The 24,419-nt window shown below is 37.1% G+C and overlaps 1 protein-coding gene and 1 pseudogene across 1 annotated transcript; one reads left to right on the forward strand and one right to left on the reverse strand.

Moving 5' to 3' along the window:
- Positions 1-588: 588 nt before the first annotated feature.
- Positions 589-1,536, reverse strand: LOC122199874 (olfactory receptor 56A3-like). The gene has a single exon (XM_042905255.1). It carries the CDS (start codon positions 1,534-1,536, stop codon positions 589-591), a length of 948 nt encoding a protein of 315 aa, XP_042761189.1.
- Positions 1,537-2,876: 1,340 nt separating this feature from the next.
- Positions 2,877-21,719, forward strand: LOC122201247 (annotated as a pseudogene).
- The last annotated feature ends 2,700 nt before the right edge of the window (positions 21,720-24,419 follow it).

Here is a 24,419-nt window from a genome sequence, read left to right on the forward strand (position 1 = left end):
TCCAAAGCACAAACACAATGGGGAGGAGAATTTAGAAGCCCCTTAAATCTAATCAGATTCATTGCTAATCACTGCACAATGAGAAACTCATGCAGAATCCCAATCCTCTTGCAATGCACATTTCAAAAGACCGCCCGATTTCAGACCAAATTATAGACCACAAGCAACTTTCCATCATTCAGGACTGAAATTTCACCCCTATGTCTTTGTCTCCAAAATGCTCCCTTCGATAAAAATAAGAATAAAAATACATTGCATATTACACAACTACCTCAAAATATCCAGAGTTGTATAGTCAAGAACACAAAGACATGGCACATTAATAGCTGTATATTCAAGAATAAAATTCTCACTAAGCTACCTATCCAAGAAATCCCAGTATTTTGTCAAAATAGGATAATGTGCATGGTGGAAAGGCAAAGGGATCAAGGATATTGTTAAAGTAAAAGTAAGAGAAAGGGAAACATACAATGAAACTTAAGTTTTATTAAAGAAGACACAATATCCAATAGCTATGAATTCCAGCCCACTCACCCATTATTGATTCAAAACTCATCCTATATTAGGAATGCAGAGATCTTGTCCTTATTAGCACACTTTCTTCAGTAATCTCTGGATGCCTTGCTTGATCTCCTGGGTCCGCACTCCATACACTATGGGGTTGAGGGCTGCGGGGATGACATGGTGGAGGACGTTGAGCAAGACTGGAACATCAGGGGAGACCTTCTTCTTCACCACATGAGTGAGCACGAAGACCAGAAGGATGGTGCTGAAGAAGAGGATAAGGATGAAGTGGGAGCCACATGTGCTCAGGGCCTTGGCCACAGCACCTTCTGCCTTGAGTCTCAGCACAGCTCGCAATATGAGTGTGTAGGAGAGGAAGATGAGGATGAGGTCAGATCCTAGCAGTGTCCAGCCTCCAACAAACTGGTAGATGCGACTAATGGTGACATCATTACAAGAGAGCCTGGAGACAAACATATTGGCACAGATGCAGTTGTCAATGACATTTGTCCCACAATAATGGAGTTGGGATGATAGAATGGGGATAGGCATTGTAATAATACTATTCCTGGCCAAAATAAAAATGGCAGCCTTGGCTACAAATTGGTCAGTGATGATGGATGGGTACCTCAGTGGGTGGCAGATGGCCACATAGCGGTCATAGGCCATGACCATGAATGTGCAGGATTCCATAGCAAAGAACCAATTCATGATGTACATCTGGAGGAAGCAGGCATAGAAACTGATGGACTTGAGGTCAAACCAGAAGATGGCCAGGACCTTGGGGATGACAGTGAGGCAGACAACAATGTCCAGCAGGGAAAGGATACTGAGCAGGTAGTACATGGGCTCATGCAGAGAGACCTCTAGCCAGATGGTGATCAGGAGAACACTATTGGCCCCCATGGCCAGAAGGAAGAGAAGGCTGAGGGGCAGGGACAACCAGAACTTCCAGCTGGGGGACCTGACAAAACAATTCAGGAGGAAGTCTGAAACCTCAGAGGTGATGGTGCCATTTTGGTATATTGTCATATTTCGTCATATATATTTCTGCAGCTTTCTTTCAGTGATCTGTAAAATTAGGAAAAAAAATAGATACTGACTTAAGACACATGAATTTAGAACAATTTGCTTTAGTTAGGTGAAACTCGTGAGTCCTAGCTGGTCATCCAGAGCCATGTGAATTCATCTGTTTATCCTTTGTGCCATGCTCCAGGGCCACTCCTATCACTAAACAGTATAGAAGACTGAGGTAATACGGTTTGTTTTTACATGTTTGATTTGTTCAAGGTTTATTTTTAATAGAATTGTAATGTTTGCAGAAACCAAAGAGGAGAAAATTACTTAGAAAACTATTTTTTGAAAGTTTTTCCCCCAATTTGTCAATTCAACTGTAACCATTTACACAGATAAGGAAACAGAACCTGGCACAAATAGGGACACAGATAAATGTCCCTGGGTCTCATGTCACCCCCATTCTGAGTTTTCAGCTATAGTTTGTTTTAATTACAGATTTAAAATATGATGCCCTGGGGTGCCTGGGTGGCTCAGTTAGTTAAGCGTCCAGCTATTAATTTCTGCTCAGGCCATGATCTCACAGTTCTGTGTTGACAGCATGGAGCTTCCTTGGGATTCTCTCCTTTCCTCTCTCTGCCTCTCTCCTGATTATATGCTTTCTCTCTCAAAATAAAGAAATAAAAACTTAAAAAAAGATGATGCCTTGTAAATAAAGTTAATCTTCATTATCTCAACAGTCATTTAATGAGGGAGGTGTGGATCCTGCCAAAAAATTGCTTTTCTCCTTTCTATATATCTTCATATTTGTACGATTCTTAACTTTGGGAAGAAATAATCTTAAGAGGAGAAGGAGCAATTCCACATAGCTTTGTGAGACCGATACCTGCCATCAGACAAGGTGAATACTTGATTGTTCTGGTTGCAATAGTGTGAGGGTGATGAAGTCTTATCTTTAAAGTTTTTGCATCCCGTTTCTATTTTATTTTTCCATTATTAGTATAATGATCCAGGTACACATTCCTCTGTTTCCAAGCCCAGTTCGATGTTGCCATGTTCTCTAACATTTGACGTCCTCCCCTGGCGTTCTGTTAGGTGCCAGGGTCACAATGTTGAAAAAGAAACTGTCCCTTTTTCAAGGAAGCAAACTAAGATCATTCAGGAAACAATGGGTAGAAATAAGAACAAATGACAGGTCTTGCACAATTAGGAGAATGTAGAGGAGACTGAGTACCTCTGACATGGGACATAGGCTGGCGAAAATTAATTTAAATGAAGTGAGGTGGTTCTCTCCTTTACATTAAGGGTGAAGGGTTCTAAGGTGCTTGTCCTCCTGAATTGTGAATGAGGTTTGAAAGATGACTGAAGGCTGGTCAAAGGTGAGGATCAGGTCTTTGTGGGGTACTTCAAATCATGCAGTCCACTGTAGCTGAATCTATCTACATGCACCAAGGCCTCTGTTAAACCATTACTTTGTGGGTTTAGAAACACTTTTTCATTGGGAGTTTAAATACTTCCCTATTTATTACTCTTGAGGTTCACTATATAAGATAAATTGCATATTGATTTGGAATTTCCAGAATTCCTAGGGCTTCATCCCATTGAATTATTCAGCATCCAATGAGATATGTTATAATATCACATTACCAACAAGGAAAATTATACCTCACAATTGTATTCACTCATTACTGTATTACGCTGATCTTCTTGCTTAATACAGTGGGTTGGGTTGGAGTAATTTCTAGGACTCCTCTGCATCTCATGAATAATTATAATGATAATATGTTTGCCCCATCAATTCTATAAAAAAGAAAACACAAACTTCACCAGTGATACAATGAATAGTTTTGACAACAGAATCTGATGGAGGAGGAATAGTTTGGCATAGGGGTTAGAGTAGCAAGGAAGAGAGTTTTATTAAATCATGAACTCAGATCAGAACAATGTTTTCATACCTCTATGATGAGGAAGTATTAGGAAAGCTGAGGGCAAAGCAAAAGTTAACACCACCCTCCCCCACCCCATGGTGGGGGGGTGGTGGCAGTGAGATATGTGTGACATTGCTCAGGCACTCCTGGCTGCCCAAGAACAAAGGAAAGGGGAAAACAAATGGTTAACTGATAGAGACCACAGTCATGCAGAATATGAGTCTCCATCAGTTCACATAAATCATAGTAAATTATAAGAAAAAGGCAATCTTGTCAACAACCTAATCTCCAGAAACCTATAGATTTAGTTTCCCAGAGCCCCAATATCACCCTCCCTTCCACAATGATGTGGGGAACAAAAGCAAGAAGGAAATGGTAGTTATAGTTAAATTCCTTTATAACCTGCAGCCCATTGACAAATACTTGAAGCAAATACACAGTGTAGCATTTCTCCATTAACTCCCTACTGACTTAATGTTAATGCTTGACTAGAGAGAAAACAACCTTAGCTTTACAATAGCAAGGCCTCAGGTATCTTTAACATATGAAAGTCCTTTTGTAGGCCTCCCTTTTGCCTTTACCTCCCTCAACTCCATGGTATATAACTGGTCACTCTTCACAACCCCAGTGCAGCTCTTTCTGCCCATGGGTCCTGTCCCTGTGATTTAATAAAATTATAATAGGGAAATATAGAATAAAATTGGCAGACAGGGAAAGATGAGGACCTGAGGCCCCTGGATGGGGAAAAACACATATTTTGGAATAATGCTGGGAGTGTCTGACCACAGTAAACCCTCTTGGGTGTAAGGTTCCTCTTAAGACTGTAACTGATGCCGCTATTCCCCCTCAGGTTCCCCTCAGGAATTTGACAAAAGACCTGACGAAAAGTGAGTAGTAGACCATAAAACATATGACGCACAAGGAACGGTATGGCCATGGACCACCCCTCATGTAAAAGAAATGAGCCAATCAAAAAGGAATGAGTTGACATTTAGAGTTACCCAGCCCATAAGGGTCGGACCTGAGAAGAAACAAAGGTGGGAGGGAGGTGGTGACCAAAATCTTATAAAACAAAGACCCTTGCCTACAGTCACAGGCATTCACTTTCAAATACCTCCTCTCTATAAAGAGAGCTTTCATTCTATTCCTACTTTCTTATATTACTCTAATAAAGTTTTGCCTGCTGCTCATTTTGTGTCTACCTCTTCATTCTTTGAAGCTGCGAGACAAGAAACTCTAGGTGTTGAGGTAAAAAAAAAATCATAAAACAAAATCACCTTTTTGCACCAAACACATCTCAAGAATTCTTTCTTGGCCATCAGCTCCAGACCCCCACGACTCCAAAACCCCATCACTTTAGAAACACTCGTTTTCCTGGAGCGGCTCAAATAGTATTTTTGTTTCCAGATATGATTTTCTATTCCCCAGCTGCAGGCTGCTGTTAAACTCTCCCCATCAGGAGACCCTGTTAGTGTCTGGGGCTTGCTCTCAGAGCGGGAAGGAATGGCATTCCCTTCCAGGGCTCTTCTCTTTACTCCTGATCCTCTGCTTCCCTAAGCAAGGGTTTGTGCAGCTGGCACCTGCCAGGCATGGCTCCCACATGATATGTAGAAGAGATTTAGATGGCTTCCAATTCTTGTTCTCTTTCTAGCAGAATACATTAGTAGTGACTTTGGCAATTTTGGGATGAATTTTAAACATATTTCATATGTGACTCATAACATTCTGAAGTAGGTAGGTTAAGTACACCATTTTAACAATTTATCTTTTGAAATGGACAACTGAGACTCAGTGATATTATCTGTATTTCCAGCTTAATTAGCAGTGTCTGGATGTGGAAGAAATAAAAGTTAGGTCCAAACCACTGACTATATGAATATACCTGTGTCCTGTGTCACCACAGTGATACAGAAATGCATATCGTATCTGGCATTTTGTTTTATGTTTCTAGGTTTCTCTTACCTCCACCCCCATGCACATAAAATCCTTGGGCCATTTTCCAGAAATCTGGAATGTCCCTTGTTTTTGCACTTACAACTCTGACTCCTGCTTTCACTGCTCAGATTACAATTTTCTTCTTGTTTCCTTTTACTTTGTGTCCATTATTATTATTATTATTATGTATTAATTACTAATTATAAGGACCACCTAACTCCAGAAACTCAGAAGTTGAGACATTTCTCCAAAATATTGTTTAGGACGTTACTGAGTGCAACCAGTAATAGATACCTCAATGATCTTCTGGGCATAGTTTTCTGTTTTTACAGCATAGCTTTTAGAAATTCTTTAGATGAAGCTTAATCTGAGGAACTACTTTCTTACTCCCACTGACCCCAAATTGTGGTCTCTGTCTTTAACCTCTAATGTTACTTAGATTAAATTTAATTTCTCCTCCATGATTCAAGCATTTGTGTGCTGATTCTTTGCCTTAACGCCCCTTCAGTATGTTCAGCTGAAAACTCCAAATCATCTAAATTAAGCTGCAGATGATCACTCTTCAGGCTTTCCACCCCACCCCTATTCATCTCCTATGGACAAACTCCTGCATCTCTGAATCTGGCACCACTCAGTAAAAGATCAGAAAAGGCAACAGAAGGGCAAAAAGGAAGGTCCCAGAACACAGGTTCTTACATTTGCTTCCTGACCTGAGACAGGATGAAATCTCTACAACCTGGTTTGCAGACTGCTTCAGCAGTACTGACTCAGGAATGGAATGGAACACAAATCTGTACTGAAAAGAAAGGTGTCCCCCATGTTCTGATTAATCTTGGAATAGCTGCCTCTCAGGGGCCCTCTATCCAGACTCACTTACAGAGGATGTGAGCAAGGGTCTGGCTCCACTGATATTGGAGTTCTGGTTAGTTCCTGAACTATCTGGGTGTAGTTATAACTCCAGGGCCTTAGGGACTTTTCCCTCTGGGAACTACTCCATCCCTACTTTATTGTGCCTAAAAAGCCCTCTTGGGACAAACAGACAGGAAGGAGAAGAAAATGATTTTCTTTCTCTCTAAAAGCAAGGAGCTCTGGTAATCCAGCTCAACATTGTGTTTTCTGTGGACAGTTAATCTCCTGGGTATAGGGGTCTTACATTCATCCATCCATGTTCACAGTCATTTGCACATGCATACTCGATGCCCTCCATGGGTCCAATAAGCTCACTCATAAGTTCTCATGGGCTTCCAACAGACCATTGTTAGATAGGTACCTCCCAAACCATGCTATTGAATGGATTGGTATTAATTTGTCATGACTTTTATGATGGCATCATGATAATGATGGTAGAGTAACTTGAAAAATATATCCCTGAGAAAATGCAACGTGCTTTTCTTAAAGAAAATCCTATCATGTTTTTTGCTGTACTGAAAGACTTTTCAAATGTGATGTATATACAGCTATATACTAGAAAGAATGATTTGTTTATTTTATTTTTCATTTTGAGCCTCATGTGAAATATTCATATGCCTCAAATTATGGGAGCAAGCATCATCAGTTCCTTTTTTTTCTTTCTTTATTTTTCATTATTTTTAAAAGTTGATTGTAGTTGACACAGAATGTTGCATTAGTCAGTTGTACAACATAGTGATTCAACAAATGTATACAGTTATGCTATGTTCACCATTGGTAGCTACCATCTGTCACCACATAACACAATTACAATACCACTGACTCTGTTCCCTGTGTTGTGGCATCAGCATCAGTTTCTTTAAAGGCCTTCTTTTGCTCTATTTTTATTTCTCTGTCTCCTGCATATCTCAACTTTGCTCCTATTCCTCTTCTCTTTAGAAAAGTGAAAGCCCCCGTGTTCTTATTGTTTTTTTTAATGTTTACTTATTTTTGAGACAGAGACAGAGACAGAGCACAAGCAAGGGAGGGACAGAGAGAGAAGTAGACACAGAATCTGAAACACGCTCCAGGCTCGTAGCTGTCAGCACAGAGCCCAATGTGGAGCTCGAACTCATGAACCGTGAGATCATGACCTAGGCAGAAGTCTGATGGTCAACCAACTGAGTCACCCAGGCGCCCCAAAGCTCCAGTGTTCTTAAAATGTGTCTTTTCAATTAATTTTAGATATGCTTATGTAGCTACATGTTCATGAGGATTATTTGGATATTGAATTTTATAAATAATATTGGATAATAAATCTGATGTTCTTCTTTGTTTTCACTCAATACTAAATCTTAAACAACTGTCCATGTTGTTCTGCATAAGTCATTCTTTTTCATTGCTTATTCATTTCAATTCCCATTATGTGCATTTTTTATATAAGTAGTCAACACCCGAATGACCTATAATTACTGCTAACGTCAATATCTTTGTATACTTCTTTTATAGTCCTAAAATAGGTATATGTGTAGGAGTGGGTTTTTTTAGTTATAAAGTAAAAACATTTAATTCCACTAGGAATTACCAAATTTGTCTCCAAAATACTTATAAAATCTCACTAGAAATTTCTATAGTTTAATTCTTCTATAGTTTAATTCTTCACATTCCTTACACCAATTGATGGTAGTTTTTTAATGCTTGGTGGATATAAAATTGTATCTCATTATTTTAATATGATTTTCTCCTGATAACTCAGCATTGTTCGTATACTATTTAACCGTTTGTGATTTTCATGCTGTGAATTATATTTTGACATCATTTGCCTGCTTTTTCTATTAATTTTGTTTTTCTTGCATATTTTTGCAAGAAAATCTCCATGCATAATTTAAATCTTAGAGCCCCCTTTTCACTAGATATTGCTAGTATCTCCTCTACTCTATTATGTATCTGTGAATTTTAGTGTAAACTTTCCATTATTCAATGGAAAATCTTCAATTTGAACAACTCAAACTCTGTTTTACTATGAACAGATTTTCTGTGGGGATCCTATTTAGGGAACATTTCACAAGATCACAAAGGTGCTTTTTTTGTTTGTTTTGTTTTAATTGTTTTTTTTAACTGAGTGGTTATTTTTCATAATAATTTATTCATTTATTTATTTGTTTACTGTTTCAAGTTTTTATTTAAATTCTAGTTAGTTAACATATAAATTAATATCAGCTTTAGGAGTAGATTTAGGGATTCATCACTTACATAGAACACCCAGTGCTCATCACAAGTGCCCTCAATACCCATCACCCATTTAATCCATCTACCCACCCACTTCCCCTCCAGCAATGTTCAGTTTGTTTTCTATAGTTAAGATCCTATATTATGATTTATCTCTCTCTCTTGTTCTTTGCCCCTATGTTCATCTGTTTCATTTATTACATCCCACATATGAGTGAAATCATATGGCATTTTTCTCCAACTGACTTATTTTGCTTAGCAATACTTTCTAGCTCCATCCTTGTTACAGAAGGAAAGATTTCATTCTTTTTGATGGCTGAATAATATTCTATTGTGTACATATACTACTTCTTCTTTATCCATTTATCAGTCAATGGATATTTGGTCTCCTTACATAATTTGGCTACTGTTGATATTGCTGTTATAAACATCAGGGTGCTGGTGTCTCTTCAAATCAGTGTTTTGAATCCTTTGGGTAAATAACTAGTAGTGTAATTGCTGTCTTGTAGGGTAGTTCTATTTTTAACTTTTTGAGGAATCTCCATACCGTTTTCTAGAATGACTTCACCAGTTTGCATTCCCACCAAGAGTGTAAGAGCATTCCCCTTTCTCCATATCCAGGTCAATATTTGTTGTTTTCTGAATTGTTAATTTTAGTCATTCTGACAAGTGCTAGTTGGTATCTCATTGTAGTTTTGATTTGTATTTCCCTGATGATGCGTGATGGTGAGCATCTTTTTATGTGTCTGTTGGCCATCTGTATGTCTTCTTTGAAAAAAAAATGTCTTTTCATGTCTTCTGCTCATTTCTTAAGTGGATTATTTTGAAGGCGATGAGTTTTATAATTTCTTTATAGATTTTGGATACTAACCCTTTATCAGATATGTCTTTTACAAATATCTTCTCCCATTCCATAGGCTGCCTTGTAGTTTTGTTGATTGTTTCCTTCACTGTGCACAGAAACACTTTTATCTTGGTGAAATTCTGAGAGTTCATTCTTGTTTTTGTTTCTCTTGCCTCCAGAGATGTATCTAGCAAGAAGTTGCTATGGCTGATGTCAAAGAGTTTGCTGTCTGTGTTCTCCTCTAGGATTTTGATGGTTTCCTTTCTCACATGTAGGTATTGCATCCATTTTGAATTTATTTTTGTTTATGGTACAAGAAAGTGGGCCAGTTTCTTTCTTTTGTATGTTTCTGTGCAATTTTCCCAATGAATTTTTTTAAAAGACTGTCTTTTTTCCAATGTATATTACTCCCTGCTTTATCAAAGATTAGTTGACCATATAGTTGTGGGTCCATTTCTGGGCTTTCCATTCTGTTCCATTGATCTGTGTGTCCTTTTCTGCCAGCACCATACTGTCTTGATGCCTACAGCTTTGAAATATAGCTTAAAGTTTGGAATTGTGATGCCTCCAGCCTTGCTTTTCTTTTTCAAAATTGCTTTGGCTATTCAGAGTCTTTTCTGGTTCCATACAAATTTTAGGATTGTTTGTTCTACGTCTGTGAAAAATTGCTGGTGGCATTTTGATAAGGATTACATCAAATGTGTAGTTTGCTTCAGGTAGTGTAGACATTTTCAATAATATTTGTTCTTCCAATCCATGAGCAGGGAATGTTTTCCCATATCGTTGTGTCCTCTTTAATTTCTTTCTTTCTTTTTTAAATTTTAACTTGTTTTATTTTGTTTTATTTTTTAATTTACATCAAAATTAGTTAGCATATTGTGCAATAATGATACCAGGAGTAGATTCCTTAGTGCTTCTTACCCATTTAGCCCATCCCCCCCCACAATCCCTCCAGCAACCCTCAGTTTGTTCTCCATATTTATGAGTCTCTTCTGTTTTGTCCCCCTCCCTGTTTTTATATTATTTTTGTTTCCCTTCCCTTATGTTCATCTGTTTTTTCTCTTAAAGTCCTCATAAGAGTGAAGTCATATGATTTTTGTCTTTCTCTGACTAATTTCAATTAGCATAATACCCTCCAGTTCCACCCACATAGTTGCACATGGCAAGATTTCATTCTTTTTGATTGCCGGGGAATACTCCATTGTGTGTGTGTGTGTGTGTGTGTATGTGTGTGTGTGTGTGTGTGTGTGTGTGTGTGTGTGTATACCACAACTTCTTTATCCATTCATCCATCAATGGACATTTTGGCTCTTTCCATACTTTGGCTATTGTTGATAGTGCTGCTATAAACATGGGGGTGCATGTGTCCCTTCAAAACAGCACACCTGTATCCCCTGGATAAATGCCTAGTAGTGCAATTGCTGGGTCGTAGTGTAGTTCTATTTTTAGTTTTTTGAGGAACCTCCATACTGTTTTCCAGAAGGGCTGCACCAGCTTGCATTCTTATTCAATTTCTTTCTTAAATGTTCTATAGTTTTCAGAGTACAGAACTTTTACCCCTTTGGCTGGGTTTATTCCTAGATATCTTATGGCTTTTGGTGCAATTGTAAATGGGGTTTGATTTCTCTTTGTGTTGCTTCATTATTGGTGTATAGAAACGCAACAGATTTCTGTACGTTGATTTTGTATCCTGGGACTTTGCTGAATTCATGTATCAATTCTAGCAATGTTTTGGTGGAGTCTTCAGGGTTTTCTACATAGAGCATCATGTCATCTGCAAAGAGTGAAATTTTGACTTATTCCTTGCTTATTTGGATGCCTTTTATTTATTTTTGTTGTCTGACTGTTGTAAATAGGACTTCCAGTACTATGTTAGATGACAATGGTAAGAGTGGACATCCCTGTCTTGTTCCTGACTATAGGTGGAAAGCTGTTTTTCCCCATTAAGTATGGTATTAGCTGTGGGTCTTTCATACATGGCCTTTATGATGATATATGTTCCTTCTATCCCTACTTTATTGAAGGTTTTTATCAAGAATTGATGTTGTACTCTGTCAAAAATTTTTTTCTGCATCTATTGACAGGACCATATGGTTCTTATCCTTTATTTTATTAATGTGGTGTATCAGACTGATTGATTGATGAATACTGAACCACCCCTGTGGTCCAAGAATAAATCTCACTTGCTCATGATTAATAATTCTTTTAATGTAATGTTGTATTTAAATTGTTAGTATCTTGTTGAGAATTTTTGAATCCACGTTCAGCAGGGATATTGGCCTGTAATTTTCCCTTATAATGGGGTCTTTGGTTCTGGAATAAAGGTAATGCTGGCCTCATAGAATGAATTTGGAAGTTTTCTTTCCATTTCTTTTTGTTTGTTTGTTTGTAGCAGTTTCAGAAGAATAGGTATTAACTCTTCTTTAATTGTTGGCAGAATTCCCTTGGGAAGCCATCTGGCCCTGGACTTTTGTTTTGGGGGAGATTTTTGATTACTCATTCAATTTCTCCACTGGTTATTAGTCTGTTCAAGTTTTCAGTTTCTTCCTGTTTCAGTTTTGGTCGTTTATATGTTTCTAAGAATTGTTTGATTTCTTCCAGATTATCCAATTTGCTGGCATATAATTTTCAATAATATTCTCTTATAATTTATTGTATTTCTGTCGTGTTGGTTGTGATCTCTCCTCTCTCATTTGTGATTTTATTTATTTGGGTAATTTCTCTTTTCTTTTTGATAAGTCTGCCTAGGGGGTTATCAATTTTACTAATTCTTTCAGAGAACCACCTCCTGGTTTAATTGATCTGTTCTACTGTTTTTTATTTGTTTGTTTCTATATCATTATGGCTGGTCTAATCTTTATTATTTCCCTTCTTTTGTTGGCTTTAGACTTAATTTGCTGTTCTTTTTCTAGCTCTAGCTCTAAGGTTAGGTTGTGTATTTGAGACTTTTCTTGCTTCTTGAGTAGTGCTATATTGCTGCCCACCTCCCACTTATGACTGCTTTTGGTGCATCTCAAAGATTTTGGATCATCATGTTTTCATTATTATTTGTTTCTATGTATTTTTTATTTCTCCTTTAAGGTCCTGGTTGTCCACACATTGTTTAATATCATGTTTAACCTCCATACTTCTGTGGTCTTTCCAAACGTTTTTTTTGTCATTGACATCAAGTTTCATAGTGCTGTGGTCTTTCAGACCACATGCTTTAATATGCATATTATTATCTCAATCTTTTTGTATTTGTTGAGGCCTGATATGTGAACTGGTATGTGATCTATTCTAGAGAATGTCCTGTGTGCACTCAAAAAGAATGAATATTCTGCTGCTTTAGGATGAAATGTTCAGAATATGTGTTAATTCCATCTGGTCTAGTGTGTCATTCAAAGCCATTGTTTCCTTGTTGTTTTCTGCTTAGATGATCTGTCCACTGATGTCAATGTTAAATCCCCCTACTATTATTATGATATTATCAATGAGTTCCTTTATATATGTTAATTGTTTTACATATCTGGGTGTTCCAAGTTGGGCATAATTATTTACAATTGTTAGGCCTTCCTATTGGATAGACCCTTCTATTATGATATGGTGCCTTTCTTCAACTCTTGTTACAGTCTTTGGTTTAAAAAAACTTATTTGTATGATATAAGTATTTTACTCCAGTAATGTGGTTTGTGTAAGCAAGTTAGGGAGCCAGTGTTGGTGCCTTGCTACTTCCTGTAGGTGGCTCTGTGTTTATGTTGGGAGTTAGGGGAGGAAAATAGTGCCAGCCAGCTCCTTTATCCTGGAGAGGAGACTCTGTGAATGTGCCATATCTGGGATGCCCTGAGAACAGCAAATACTCTGAATACTCTCCCTCTGTGTGTACTCCAGGCGTTCTTCAAATCATTATTTGCACGCTGTCTGCCCCTGGGTTATTTGCTTTTCTTCTCTCCAGGAGCAAGGCAATGCCTTCTGCGATCCATCCCAGCTAAGCCCACTGACCTTTAAAAACTCCATGTTTTAATCCCACCGTTTGCAAGAATTGAGCCCATCTCATTTCCTCAATCGCTATATGTTAACTAACTAGAATTTAAATCAAAACTTAAAAAAAAAGAAATAAATGAAATAGAGACTAAAAAACTAATAGGTGAGATCACTGAAACCAAGAGTTCATTGTTTGATAAGAGAAACAAAATTGATAAACCTTTAGGCAGACTCACCAAGAAAAAAAGAGGAAGGACCCAAATAAGTAAAATCAGAATGAAAGAGAAGTGACAACTGATACCACAGAAATACAAAAATATATATATTACAACAAAAAATACATGTCAACAATTGGACAACCTAGAAGAAATGGATAAATTTCTAGAAAGATGCCCTCTTTCAAAACTGAATCAAGTAGAAATAGAAAATAAGAAAAAGAAGAAATATAGAATCTAAATAGACCAATCGCCAGGAATGAAATTGAGTCAGTAGTCAAAAGACTACCAAAAAATAAAAGTACAGGACCAGATGGATTCACAGGTGAATTATACTAAACATTTAAAGAGTTAATACTTCTTATTCTCACATTTTTCTGAAAAATAGAAGCAGAAGGAAAGCATCCAAGTATATTCTATGAAGCCAGCATTATCCTGATACCAAAACCAGGTAAAGACACTTACAAAACAAGAGAACTAAATGACAGTATCTCTAATGAACACAGATGCAAGAATCCTGAACAAAATACTAGCAAATCAAATCCAACAATACATTAAAAAAAATCATTCCGTATAGCCAAGTAGGATTTACTTCCAGGATGCAAGGTTGGTTCAAAAATTGTAAATTAATCAACATGATATATCACATCAATAAAAGAAAGGATAAAAACCACATGATCATTTCAATAATACAGAAAAAGCATTTAACAAATTGCAACATCCATTCATGGTAAACCTCCTCACAAAGTAGGTTTGGAAGGAGCATACTTCATCATAATAAAGGCATTATATGAAAAACCCACAGTGAACATCATATTCTGTGAAGAAAAATGGAGAGCTTTTCCCCTAAGGTCAGGAACAAGACAAGGATGTCCACTCTTGCCACTTTTATTCATCATAGTGCTACAAGCATTCAGACAAGGAAAAGAAATTAAAGGTATCCAAATTGTGAAGGAAGAAGTAAAACTTTCACTATCTGCAGATGACATGATATTATATATTAATAACCAGAAAGACTCCACTAAAATAGTACTAGAAGTTATAAATGAATTCAGGAAACTCATAGGATACATAATCAGTATATGGAAATCTGTCACATTTCTACACTCGAATAATAAAGTAGCAGAAAAAGAAATTAAGAAAACAATCTCATTTACAATTGTACCCAAAATAATAAGACATGTAGGAATAAACTTAACCAAGGAGGTGAAAGACCTATTCTCTGAAAACGATAAAACATGATGAAAGAAATTGAAGATGAGGAAAAAAATGGAATGGTATTCCATGCTCATGGAATTAGAGAGCAAATATTGTTAAAATGTCCATTCTATCCAAAGCAATCTATAGATTTAATGCTATCCTTATCAAAATACCAACAGCATATTTCTCAGAACTAGAACAAAGAATCCTAAAATCTCAGTAGAACTACAAACGACCCCAAATACACAAAGCAATCTTGAAAAGAACAATACTGGAGGTATCAGAATCTCACATTCACAGATATACTACAAAGCTGTAGTAATCAAAACAGTTTGGCCCTGGCACAAAAATAGACATATTGAACAATGTGACAGAAGAGAGACCAGAAATAAATCCACACACAATTACATGGCCAATTATCTATTTAAAAAGAGGAAAGTATATGCAAAGGGGAAAATACAGTCTCTTCAACAAATGGTGTTGGGAAAACTGGACAGCTACATCCAAAAAAGGGAAACTGTACCACTTTCTTACACCATACATAAGAAACCCAAAATGAATAAAAGATCTAAATGTGAGACCTAAAACCGTAGTATTCACAAGTATAGTATTTTTCTAGATATGTTTCTAAGGCAAAGTAAACAAAAACAAAAATAAACTCTTGGGACTACATCAAAATAAAAAACTTCTTCACAGCAAAGGAAATAATGAGCAAAACTAAAAAAACAACCTACCGAATTGGAGAAAATACTAGCAAATGATATTTCTAAGAAGGGGTTAATATCCAAATATCTAAAGAACCTATACAACTGAACACCAAAAAACAAAAACAAAAACAAAAAAAGCCCTCAAATAATCCAATTAAAAATGGCAGAAGACATGAACAGACATTTCTCCAAAAAAGACATAAAAATGGCCAAGAGGCAATTGAAAAGATGCTCTATATTTTGAGCTCACTTATCATCAGGAAAATGCAAATCAAAACCACAATGAGATATCACCTCACAGTTGTCACAATGGCTAAAATCCAAAACGCAAGAAACAGTAACTGTTGGTAAGGATGAGGAGAAAAAGAAATCACTTGTAATGTTAGTGGGAATGCAAACTGGTGCAGGCACTGTGGGAAACAGTATAGAAGTTTCTCAAAAAATTAAAAATAGAATTACCATATGACAAAGTAATTCTATTGCTGGGTAGTTGCCCAAAGAGTATGAAAACACTAATCTGAAAAGATATGTGTACCATTCTGTTTATTGCAGCATTATTTACAATAGCCAAATCATGTAAGTAGCTCAAGTGTTCATTGCTAGAAGAATGGATTAAGATGTGTTGTACACATAGAATGGAATATTATTCAGTCATAAAAAGAATGAGATCTTGCCATTTACAACAAGATGGATGGATGTAGAGTTCATATTGCTAAGTGAAGTAAGTCAGTCAGAGACAGACAAATCCCATATATTTTCACTTATATGTAGAATTTAAGAAGCAATAATGAAGAGAGACAAAAATAAATAAATAAAACCCTCAGAACAATATGAAGAACAAACTGGTGGTTACCAGAGATGAGGTGGGTGGGTGGGGAATGCATGAAATAGGTAAAGGGGATTAAAAGTACACTTATCATGATGATCACTGAGTAATATATAGAATTATTTAATCACGATATTGTACACCAGAAACTAACGTAACACTGTATGTTAATTAAAGTGGAATTTAAAAATAAATAAAGGATCACTCTCTTGTACTTCCATAACACCATGAGCACATCTTATTTTGGTGAGCCACACTATACTGCTATTCTTCTGTCTGACATTTTTGTGCCCTACTTTATTCAATGAGTTATCCCAAAGGCAGAGATGAATCATATTTGATATTTTCTCCCAAGGTCAAATACAGTGATTGACAATCTGACTAACCAGATTATTATGTTATTTCCCATCCTATTTTAATTTAGTTTGATACTTTCCACAAAGCTTCTTACATGGTTCTCCACAAGCTTAAATGATTTATTAACAAGTTTCTTCTTTTTTGGCTACTTGTTGTCCTCTTCAAAGATGGGATCAAATGTCATATTATCCTCCAGCAACATCTGCTCTGCTGACATATCCAAGTACTTCCAGAACTGTTTTGTCAGGTTCCCAGCTGGCAGCACTGATACCTTTCATGCCCTATTCCTCCTGGCTGTGGGGCCAGTGTCACCTTCCTGATCACTGTCTTGATTCCAAATAATCAACCAGATCCTTAGAAGTTCCTCACCTAGTCTTTCATTGATCAAGGACAGAAAGTCAAGGTCCTTCCTGTCTTTTAGGAAAACGTATACTCTTTGTAGAGCTGATGCTAGTGTTACTGCAACCACTGCTAAACTCCGGATGACATGGTTTGTATGAAGCCCTCTTTTGTGTTTATTTAAGATGGTTTTGAAATGCTCATCAGATAACTGCATGCAATGAAATCGTGATCACTGAAAACTAATAATTATTTAACATCTTAGCAGTTTAAAAAACATCTAGAATGGTGGTTGCCAGGGGCAGAAGGGAGGAGGTCATGGGAAGTTATTGTTTAATGGGCACAGAGTTTCAGCTTTGCAAGATGAAGAGAGTTCTGGAGACGGATCCTGGTGATGGTTGCGCAGCAAAATGGATGCACTTAATATCAACGAACTGTATATTAAAATGGTTAAGATAATAAATTTTGCGTCATGTGTATTCTACCACAATAAAAAGCTGGAAAAAAGAAATACAATTTTAGCAGCTAATATAAATAATTCGATAGTAATTTTAGTAGTCTTTAACAGTTTAACATCTTCAAAACCTCCATCAATTTCAATTTAAAGCATTATTAAGACATCTTCACTAGTGTCTTCATTATTTACCACACTTTACTCCTGTGGCCTATTGACACACGCATATTGAAACACACACCCATTGTTCTCATTGTAATAGTCATATTGATCTTTAAGATCATTTCTTTCTCTTTGGTACCTAAGTTAGACCATGATATCTAAGTGTATATATTTATTTTTATTTTTTAAAGTTCATTTATTTCTGACAGAGAGAGAGAGAGTGCGAGCATGAGCTGGGGAGGGGCAGACAGAGAGGGAGACACAGAATCTGAAACAGGCTCCAGGCTCTGAGCTGTCTGCACAGAGCCGGACGCAGGGCTCAAACTCACGGACCGTGAGATCATGACCTGGGCCAAAGTTGGATGCTTAACCGACTGAACCACCCAGGAGCCCCAACTAAGTGTATATATTTAGATATATCCAGGTGTACACTTTTTTTGATTTCTCCCACCCAGGATTTATTGAAATTCTTTTTTTTAAGTTTATTTTTTATTCTGTGTGTGAGAGAAAGCACAAGTGTGGGAGGGGCAGAGAGAGAGCAACAGAGAGAATCCCAAGCATATTTTGCGATGACAGCAGACAGCTTGGTGCAGGGCTCAAACTCATGAACCTGAGATCATGACCTGAGCCAAAGTCGATGTTTAACCGACTGAGCCACACAGGTGCCTCTTATTGGAATTCTTGAATCTGATTACTGATGTAGTCTGTCCTGAAAAGTTCAGATGTTTCTGTCTCATTCTCTTTCTTCTTCAACTGGGAGCTCTTATTAAATGTATTAAACATGCTCATCCCATCTATTTCTCCTACATTTTCTTCATTTTTTCCCATATGTTTTTATTTTATTTCCATCTTCATTCTCAGTAGATTCTTCTGACCACCTCTGACACTTTACTGACTCTACCATTAGCTGGCCCTAATCTACTGTTTAATTTAGTTCTTATTGTTGATATTCTGTTTTTCAAGTATATCTGGTTCTTCTTCAAATCTGCTTTGTTACGTTTTAGAGATTCCAGTGTCCTGAGCAAAATATTAATTCTGGACATCATCTTATTAATCCCAGGAAAACAGAAAAGATAGAGGGACTCTGAGCAGTCAGAATCCCGTATTTTGCTCTTTACATGTTTGCATTTTCTGTGTATCCATTGGAGCTTCATTCTAAAGCATTTCTCAAGTTCTATCTTCTAGGTCACTATCTTTCCAAGTGTGGCTAATCTATTCTTAAATCTGTCTCTTGCAATGTTAATTATTTTATTTTTTTCATTTTTGGAGAGAGGACTGATTCTCCTTTTCTGTGTGTTTATTTTGTTGTGTATATTTTAAAGCTTTTCTTTGTTTTCTTTTTTTTAATGTTTGTTTATTTTTGAGACAGAGACAGAGTATGAGCAGGGGAGGGGTAGAGAGAGAGAGAGAGGGAGACACAGAATCCGAAGCAGGCTTCAGGCTCTGAGCTGTTAACACAGAGCCCAACTCGGGGCTCAAACTCACAAGCCGTGAGATCATGACATGAACCGAAGTTGGATGCTTAACCAACTGAGCCACCCAGGCTCCCCTAAAGCTTTTCTTTCATTACCTAAAACCCAGTAGGGCTAGGTAATGAACAAAATAACTTTGTTCAATATCTTTTACCACACAAGTAATATCTTAAGTTTTTGTAGATTGGATTTGGCTATCATTTTTGTGGGCTTATACTCATTTTTTAAATTAAAAAAATTTTTTGATGTTCCTTTATTTTTGAGAGAGAGAGAGAGAACATAAGCAGGGGAGGGGCAGAGAGAGAGAGAGAGAGAGAGAGAGAGAGAATCCAAAGCAGGTTCCAGGCTCAGAGCTATCAACACAGAGCCTGACGCGGGGCTTGAACTCATGAACCATGAGACCATGACCTGAGCCGAATTCAGACGCTCAACTAACCGAGCTACCCAGGTGCCCCATCATTTTCTTTTTAATTAATTGTCTTTTTACCACAAGCAACTCAATTTCTTCAGAAGTTTTTGTGCTGAAATTCTTTGAGGCCTGAGATGAAGTTTCTTTCTCAAGAAAGGATTTGGGCTTGTTTCTGTTATTTTCTGAAACCACCACCAATCCAGGATAACTTTAAATTCCTTTCTGAGACAAACAGTTGGTGTGAACACAGGATGCCAAGTCAAAAGAGAACCAGCCAGTAGTTCAGGATTTACAGGGAAGATTTCTACCATAAAACAAGCTTTGAGGTTATTTGAAGTTCCAGGTATAAGTGAGGGACGAAGATGAAGGAGTGGGATTATTACTAGTGCCCACCTTTTTATTCAGGATGTAGTGTTGTAAAGCCCTATCTAAATGGGAGATCCTCTGCTACATTCTCCACCTGCTTGAGCCTAGATTTATCTTCTGTCCCTGGAGTTTAGATTCCAAGCTCCCCTAGGTAATGAAGACAGGTGCTTAAGTTTATAGAGTGCTGCAAGTGCTCTCAGGTTGAAAGCCAACATCAATAGTTGATTTTGATGTCTGGATTTTATTCAATCTTTAGCCTGATAATTCTTTCTTTTTTACTTGTTCATGGGTGTATTCAAGATATTAAAATATAAATAATAGATGTAAGTATAGGCATAAGTGTAGGTATGGATATGGGTATGGGTATTGATAAAGATAGAGATTAGATATAGACATAACCATAGAAATGATTTGTATACCTTTTCATCAAGGAGATTTGCTCTAAGTACCCCAGTTCATCATGTCACTGGATATTATCATCTTTTTCTTCCTTAAAATCTTGAAAATGAATCCCATCTAACCTTTGGAATGCATTTCTGTTCATTTTAAAATTTAAACTGAAATGTTTCATCAGCCTTTGATTTTATGTATTTAATTTAAATAACATTTGATGTTTAAATAATTTCTGATTCATTAAATATTAACCAAGCAAACAAACTGAAAATACACATTCACATAAAAGAAAGATAAAACACAGATGAAATAACAAAGATGTGGAAACATTATATTATATATTCAACAAATGTCTATTAGCCACCTCTTATATGTCAAAAAATGTGCTAGGCACAAGGGCTGTGGGGTGGATGAAGTGGACTATGTACTTACCCTTATGGATTTTACAAGCTAAGTACATAGCCATCAGAGTATGATAGATTTACTCCTCTCTTCTGCAGCTACTCAGAGACATCTGCCTCACTAAAGTCACTGCCATTGCTGCCTTAGAACAGCAGCTCCCTCTCTATTGAAGTCTCAGACTTCATCCTGAATTGCTTTGTCAGGTCCCCCATCTGGAAGCATTGGTTGTCTCTGCCCCTCAGCCTCCTCTTCCTCCTGGCTATGGGGCCAACGTGACCCTCCTGATCACCGTCCGGATCAGGATGGAGGTCTCTTGGCATAAGCCCATGTACTACCTGCTCGGCCTCCTTTCCCTGCTGGACATCATGCTCTGCTTGACTGTCATCCCCAAGGTCTTGGCCATCTTCTGGTTTGACCACAGGTCCATCAGCTTCTCTACCTGCTTCCTCCAGATGTTCATCATGAATTCCTTCCTGCCCATGGAATCATGCACCTTCCTGGCCATGGCCTATGACCGCTATGTGTCCATCTGTAAGCCTCTCTACTACCCATCTATCATCACTGACCAGTTTGTAGGAAAGGCTGTTCTCTTCATCTTGGCCCGGAACACATTTCTTACTGCACCTATTCCCATCCTCTCTGCCCAGCATCATTACTGTGGAAAAAATATAATTGAGAACTGTATGTGTGCCAATCTCTCTGTGTCCAAGCTCTCCTGTGATAACATTGCCTTTAACAGAATTTACCATTTAGTTGTGGCTTGGACTCTTCTGGGCTCTGACCTCATCCTCATCATTTTCTCCTATACTTTCATCCTATGAGCCATTCTTAGACTCAAGGCAAAAGGGGCAGCTGCCAAAGTTGTGAGCATTTGTGGCTCTCACTTCATCCTCATCCTCTTCTTCAGTACCATCCTACTGGTTTTTGTTTTCACCCACATAGCCAAGAAAAAAATTTCCCCTGATATCCCTGTCTTACTTAATGTGTCATACCATGTAATTCCTGCAGCTCTCAACCCCATTATCTATGGGGTATGAATGCAGGAGATTAAAGAGGGGATTAGGAAATTGCTGAGGAGGGCGAAAGCAGCAAGTAATTGTGTTCTAGCTTGACTTTTCTTAACTAAAATACTCAAAATCACTATTGGAATACAGGGACTTGGAGACAAAATTACAGTCCTAATCCTCTCTCTGGACATGCCTGATGATATGAATTGTATGGTTTTTCTCTTACCCACAGGTACATCACATTTCTTACATTCCATCATTTTCTGGAAGTGACTAAGGATACAGATGTATATATAATCTCTCATCATGGCACCCAGCCCAGAAGCTATGAATGTTGATGAATGAAGCATCACACCTCACTGTCTGCTCCTGATTAAATCCCTTTTAGAGTCAGTGTAATGGATGTGTGGTTGATGGGAAGTATCAGTACTTAAAGATAGTGCATTGACTTTGGAAAAGAAAGTAAAATTAAAAAGCAACGCTAAAAAATGCTGAAAATAACCATTAGGTTTTAACCTTTCCCTCAGGCATTTAAGCATATTTATTGAAAGCTATTTTATATCTAGCACAGAACTAGAAAATGGGATTCTAACACACATAAATCTTGGTCCCATTACTCAAAAAGGTCCAATGAAAATTTCAAAAGTTAGAATTAAGAGTTAGATTAAAACACATAAATAAGCCCAGAAGAGAGATAAATTTTGTTCCTGTAGGTGGGACTCCTTTACCTACCTGACCTCCTCCTTCAGACCCCCAGTCAGAAATGCCTCCCTAAGAGCTGCTTAAAAACATGAACTATAGTCCTGTCTCTGGAACTTTTTGCTTTTTGTTCCTCTGTCCACATAGCTCTGTCCCTCAGGTCCACTGGGTCTCCCTGACCACAGTATTTAAAATAGTATCCAACAATATTCCCCCCAAGCACAAACAATGTCCTTATACCTTCTCTGTTTTCCTGTTCTGCACAGAATTTGTCACTGTTTAATGAACCTACATTTACTCATTTATTTGTTTAGTCAGCCTACATTCACTAAAATTTAAGCAGTAGAAGGGCAAGAATTTTTGTCTTTTATGTTCACTGTTGTATTTCGAGTGTGCAAACAGTGCTCAGTGTATGGCATAGACCAATAAATGTTTATGAAATTAATGACTGAATACATGTTGAATAAATGATTGAATGTATGCTGGTTATCCAAAAATGAGACAAAACAATTGTAAATATTTATGTACCCAAAATGGGAACACCCAAAAATATAAAAGAATTAATTATAATATACAGGAACTAATTGATAATAATACAAAAATAGGGTACTTTAACTCTCCACCTCCAGCAATGGATATATCATCTAAGTAGAAAATCAACAAAGAAACAATGGCTTTGATTGACACACTGGACCTGATGGACCTAATAGGTATATTCAGAACATTCCATCCTAAAACAGCAGAATACACATCCTTTTAAAGTCTACATGGAACATTTTCCAGAACAGACAACGTATTAGATCACAAAACAGGCCCCAACAAATACAAAAAAGACTGAAATCATACCATGCACCTTTTAGGACACAACACTATAAAACTAGAAGTCAACCACAAGAAAAAATTTGGAAAGAACAAATACATAGAAGTTAAGCAACACAAAATCCTACTAAACAATTAATGGGTCAACCAGGAAATCAAAGAAGAAATAAAAAATACATTGAAACAAATGAAAATGAAAACACAACAGTCCAATACCTTAGGGATGCAGCAAAAGTGGTCCTAAGAGGGAAATAGCAATACAGGCTTCCTCAAGAGTTGGAAGAAAACTAAAAAAAATTAGAACAGATCAATGAAACCAGGAGATGGTTCATTGAAAAAAATTAATAAAATAGATAAGCCTCTAGCTGGACATATCAAAAAGAGAAAAGATCCAAATAAAAAAAATCACAAATGAGAGAGGAGAAATAACAGTCAACACCGTAGAAATACAAAAAATTATGAGAGAATATTATTAAAAACTATATGCCAAGAAATCGGACAACCTGGTACAAATAGATAAATTCCTACAAACATATAAACTTCCAAAAATTAACAGAAAAAATAAAAAACTTGAACAGACTGATAACCAACAAAGAAATTAAATCGATAATCAAAACAATCCCAACAAACAAAAGTCTGGGGCCAGATGGCTTCACAGGTGAATTTTATAAAACATTTAAAGAAGAGTTAATATGGGGCACCTGGGGGGCTCAGTCAGTTGAGTGTCAACTCTTGCTTTCAGTTCAGGTCATGATCCCAGGGTGGTGGGATCAAGCCCCACATTGAGCTCTGCACTGAATGTATAGCCTGCTTATGATTCACTCTCTCTCTCTCTCTCTCTCTCTCTCTCTGCCCCTCTCCCTTAGGCTTTCTCTATATATAAAATAAAAAAGAAGAGTTAATATTTATTTTTCTCAAACTATTCCAAAATATGGAAAGGAAAAAAAACACACACAAATTTATTCTATGAGCCAACATTACCCCGATACCAAAACCAGATAAAGCCTCCACTAAAAAAGAAACCTATAAGCCAATATCCCCGAAGAACATATATGCAAAATTTCTCAACAAAATACTAGGAAATCAAATCTAACAATATCTTTAAAAAATCATTCCCCACTATCAAGAGTGATTTATTCCTGGTGTGGTGGTTTAATATTGGCAAATCAATCAATGTGATAGAGCACATGAATAAAAAAAAAAAAAAAGAAGAACCATATGATCATTTAAACAGAAGCAGAAAAAGCATTTGACAAAGTACAACATTAACTGATGGTAAAACAAACA

The sequence above is a fragment of the Panthera leo genome, chromosome D1 (genome assembly GCF_018350215.1).
Source record: "Panthera leo isolate Ple1 chromosome D1, P.leo_Ple1_pat1.1, whole genome shotgun sequence".
Classification (NCBI taxonomy): Eukaryota; Metazoa; Chordata; class Mammalia; order Carnivora; family Felidae; genus Panthera; species Panthera leo.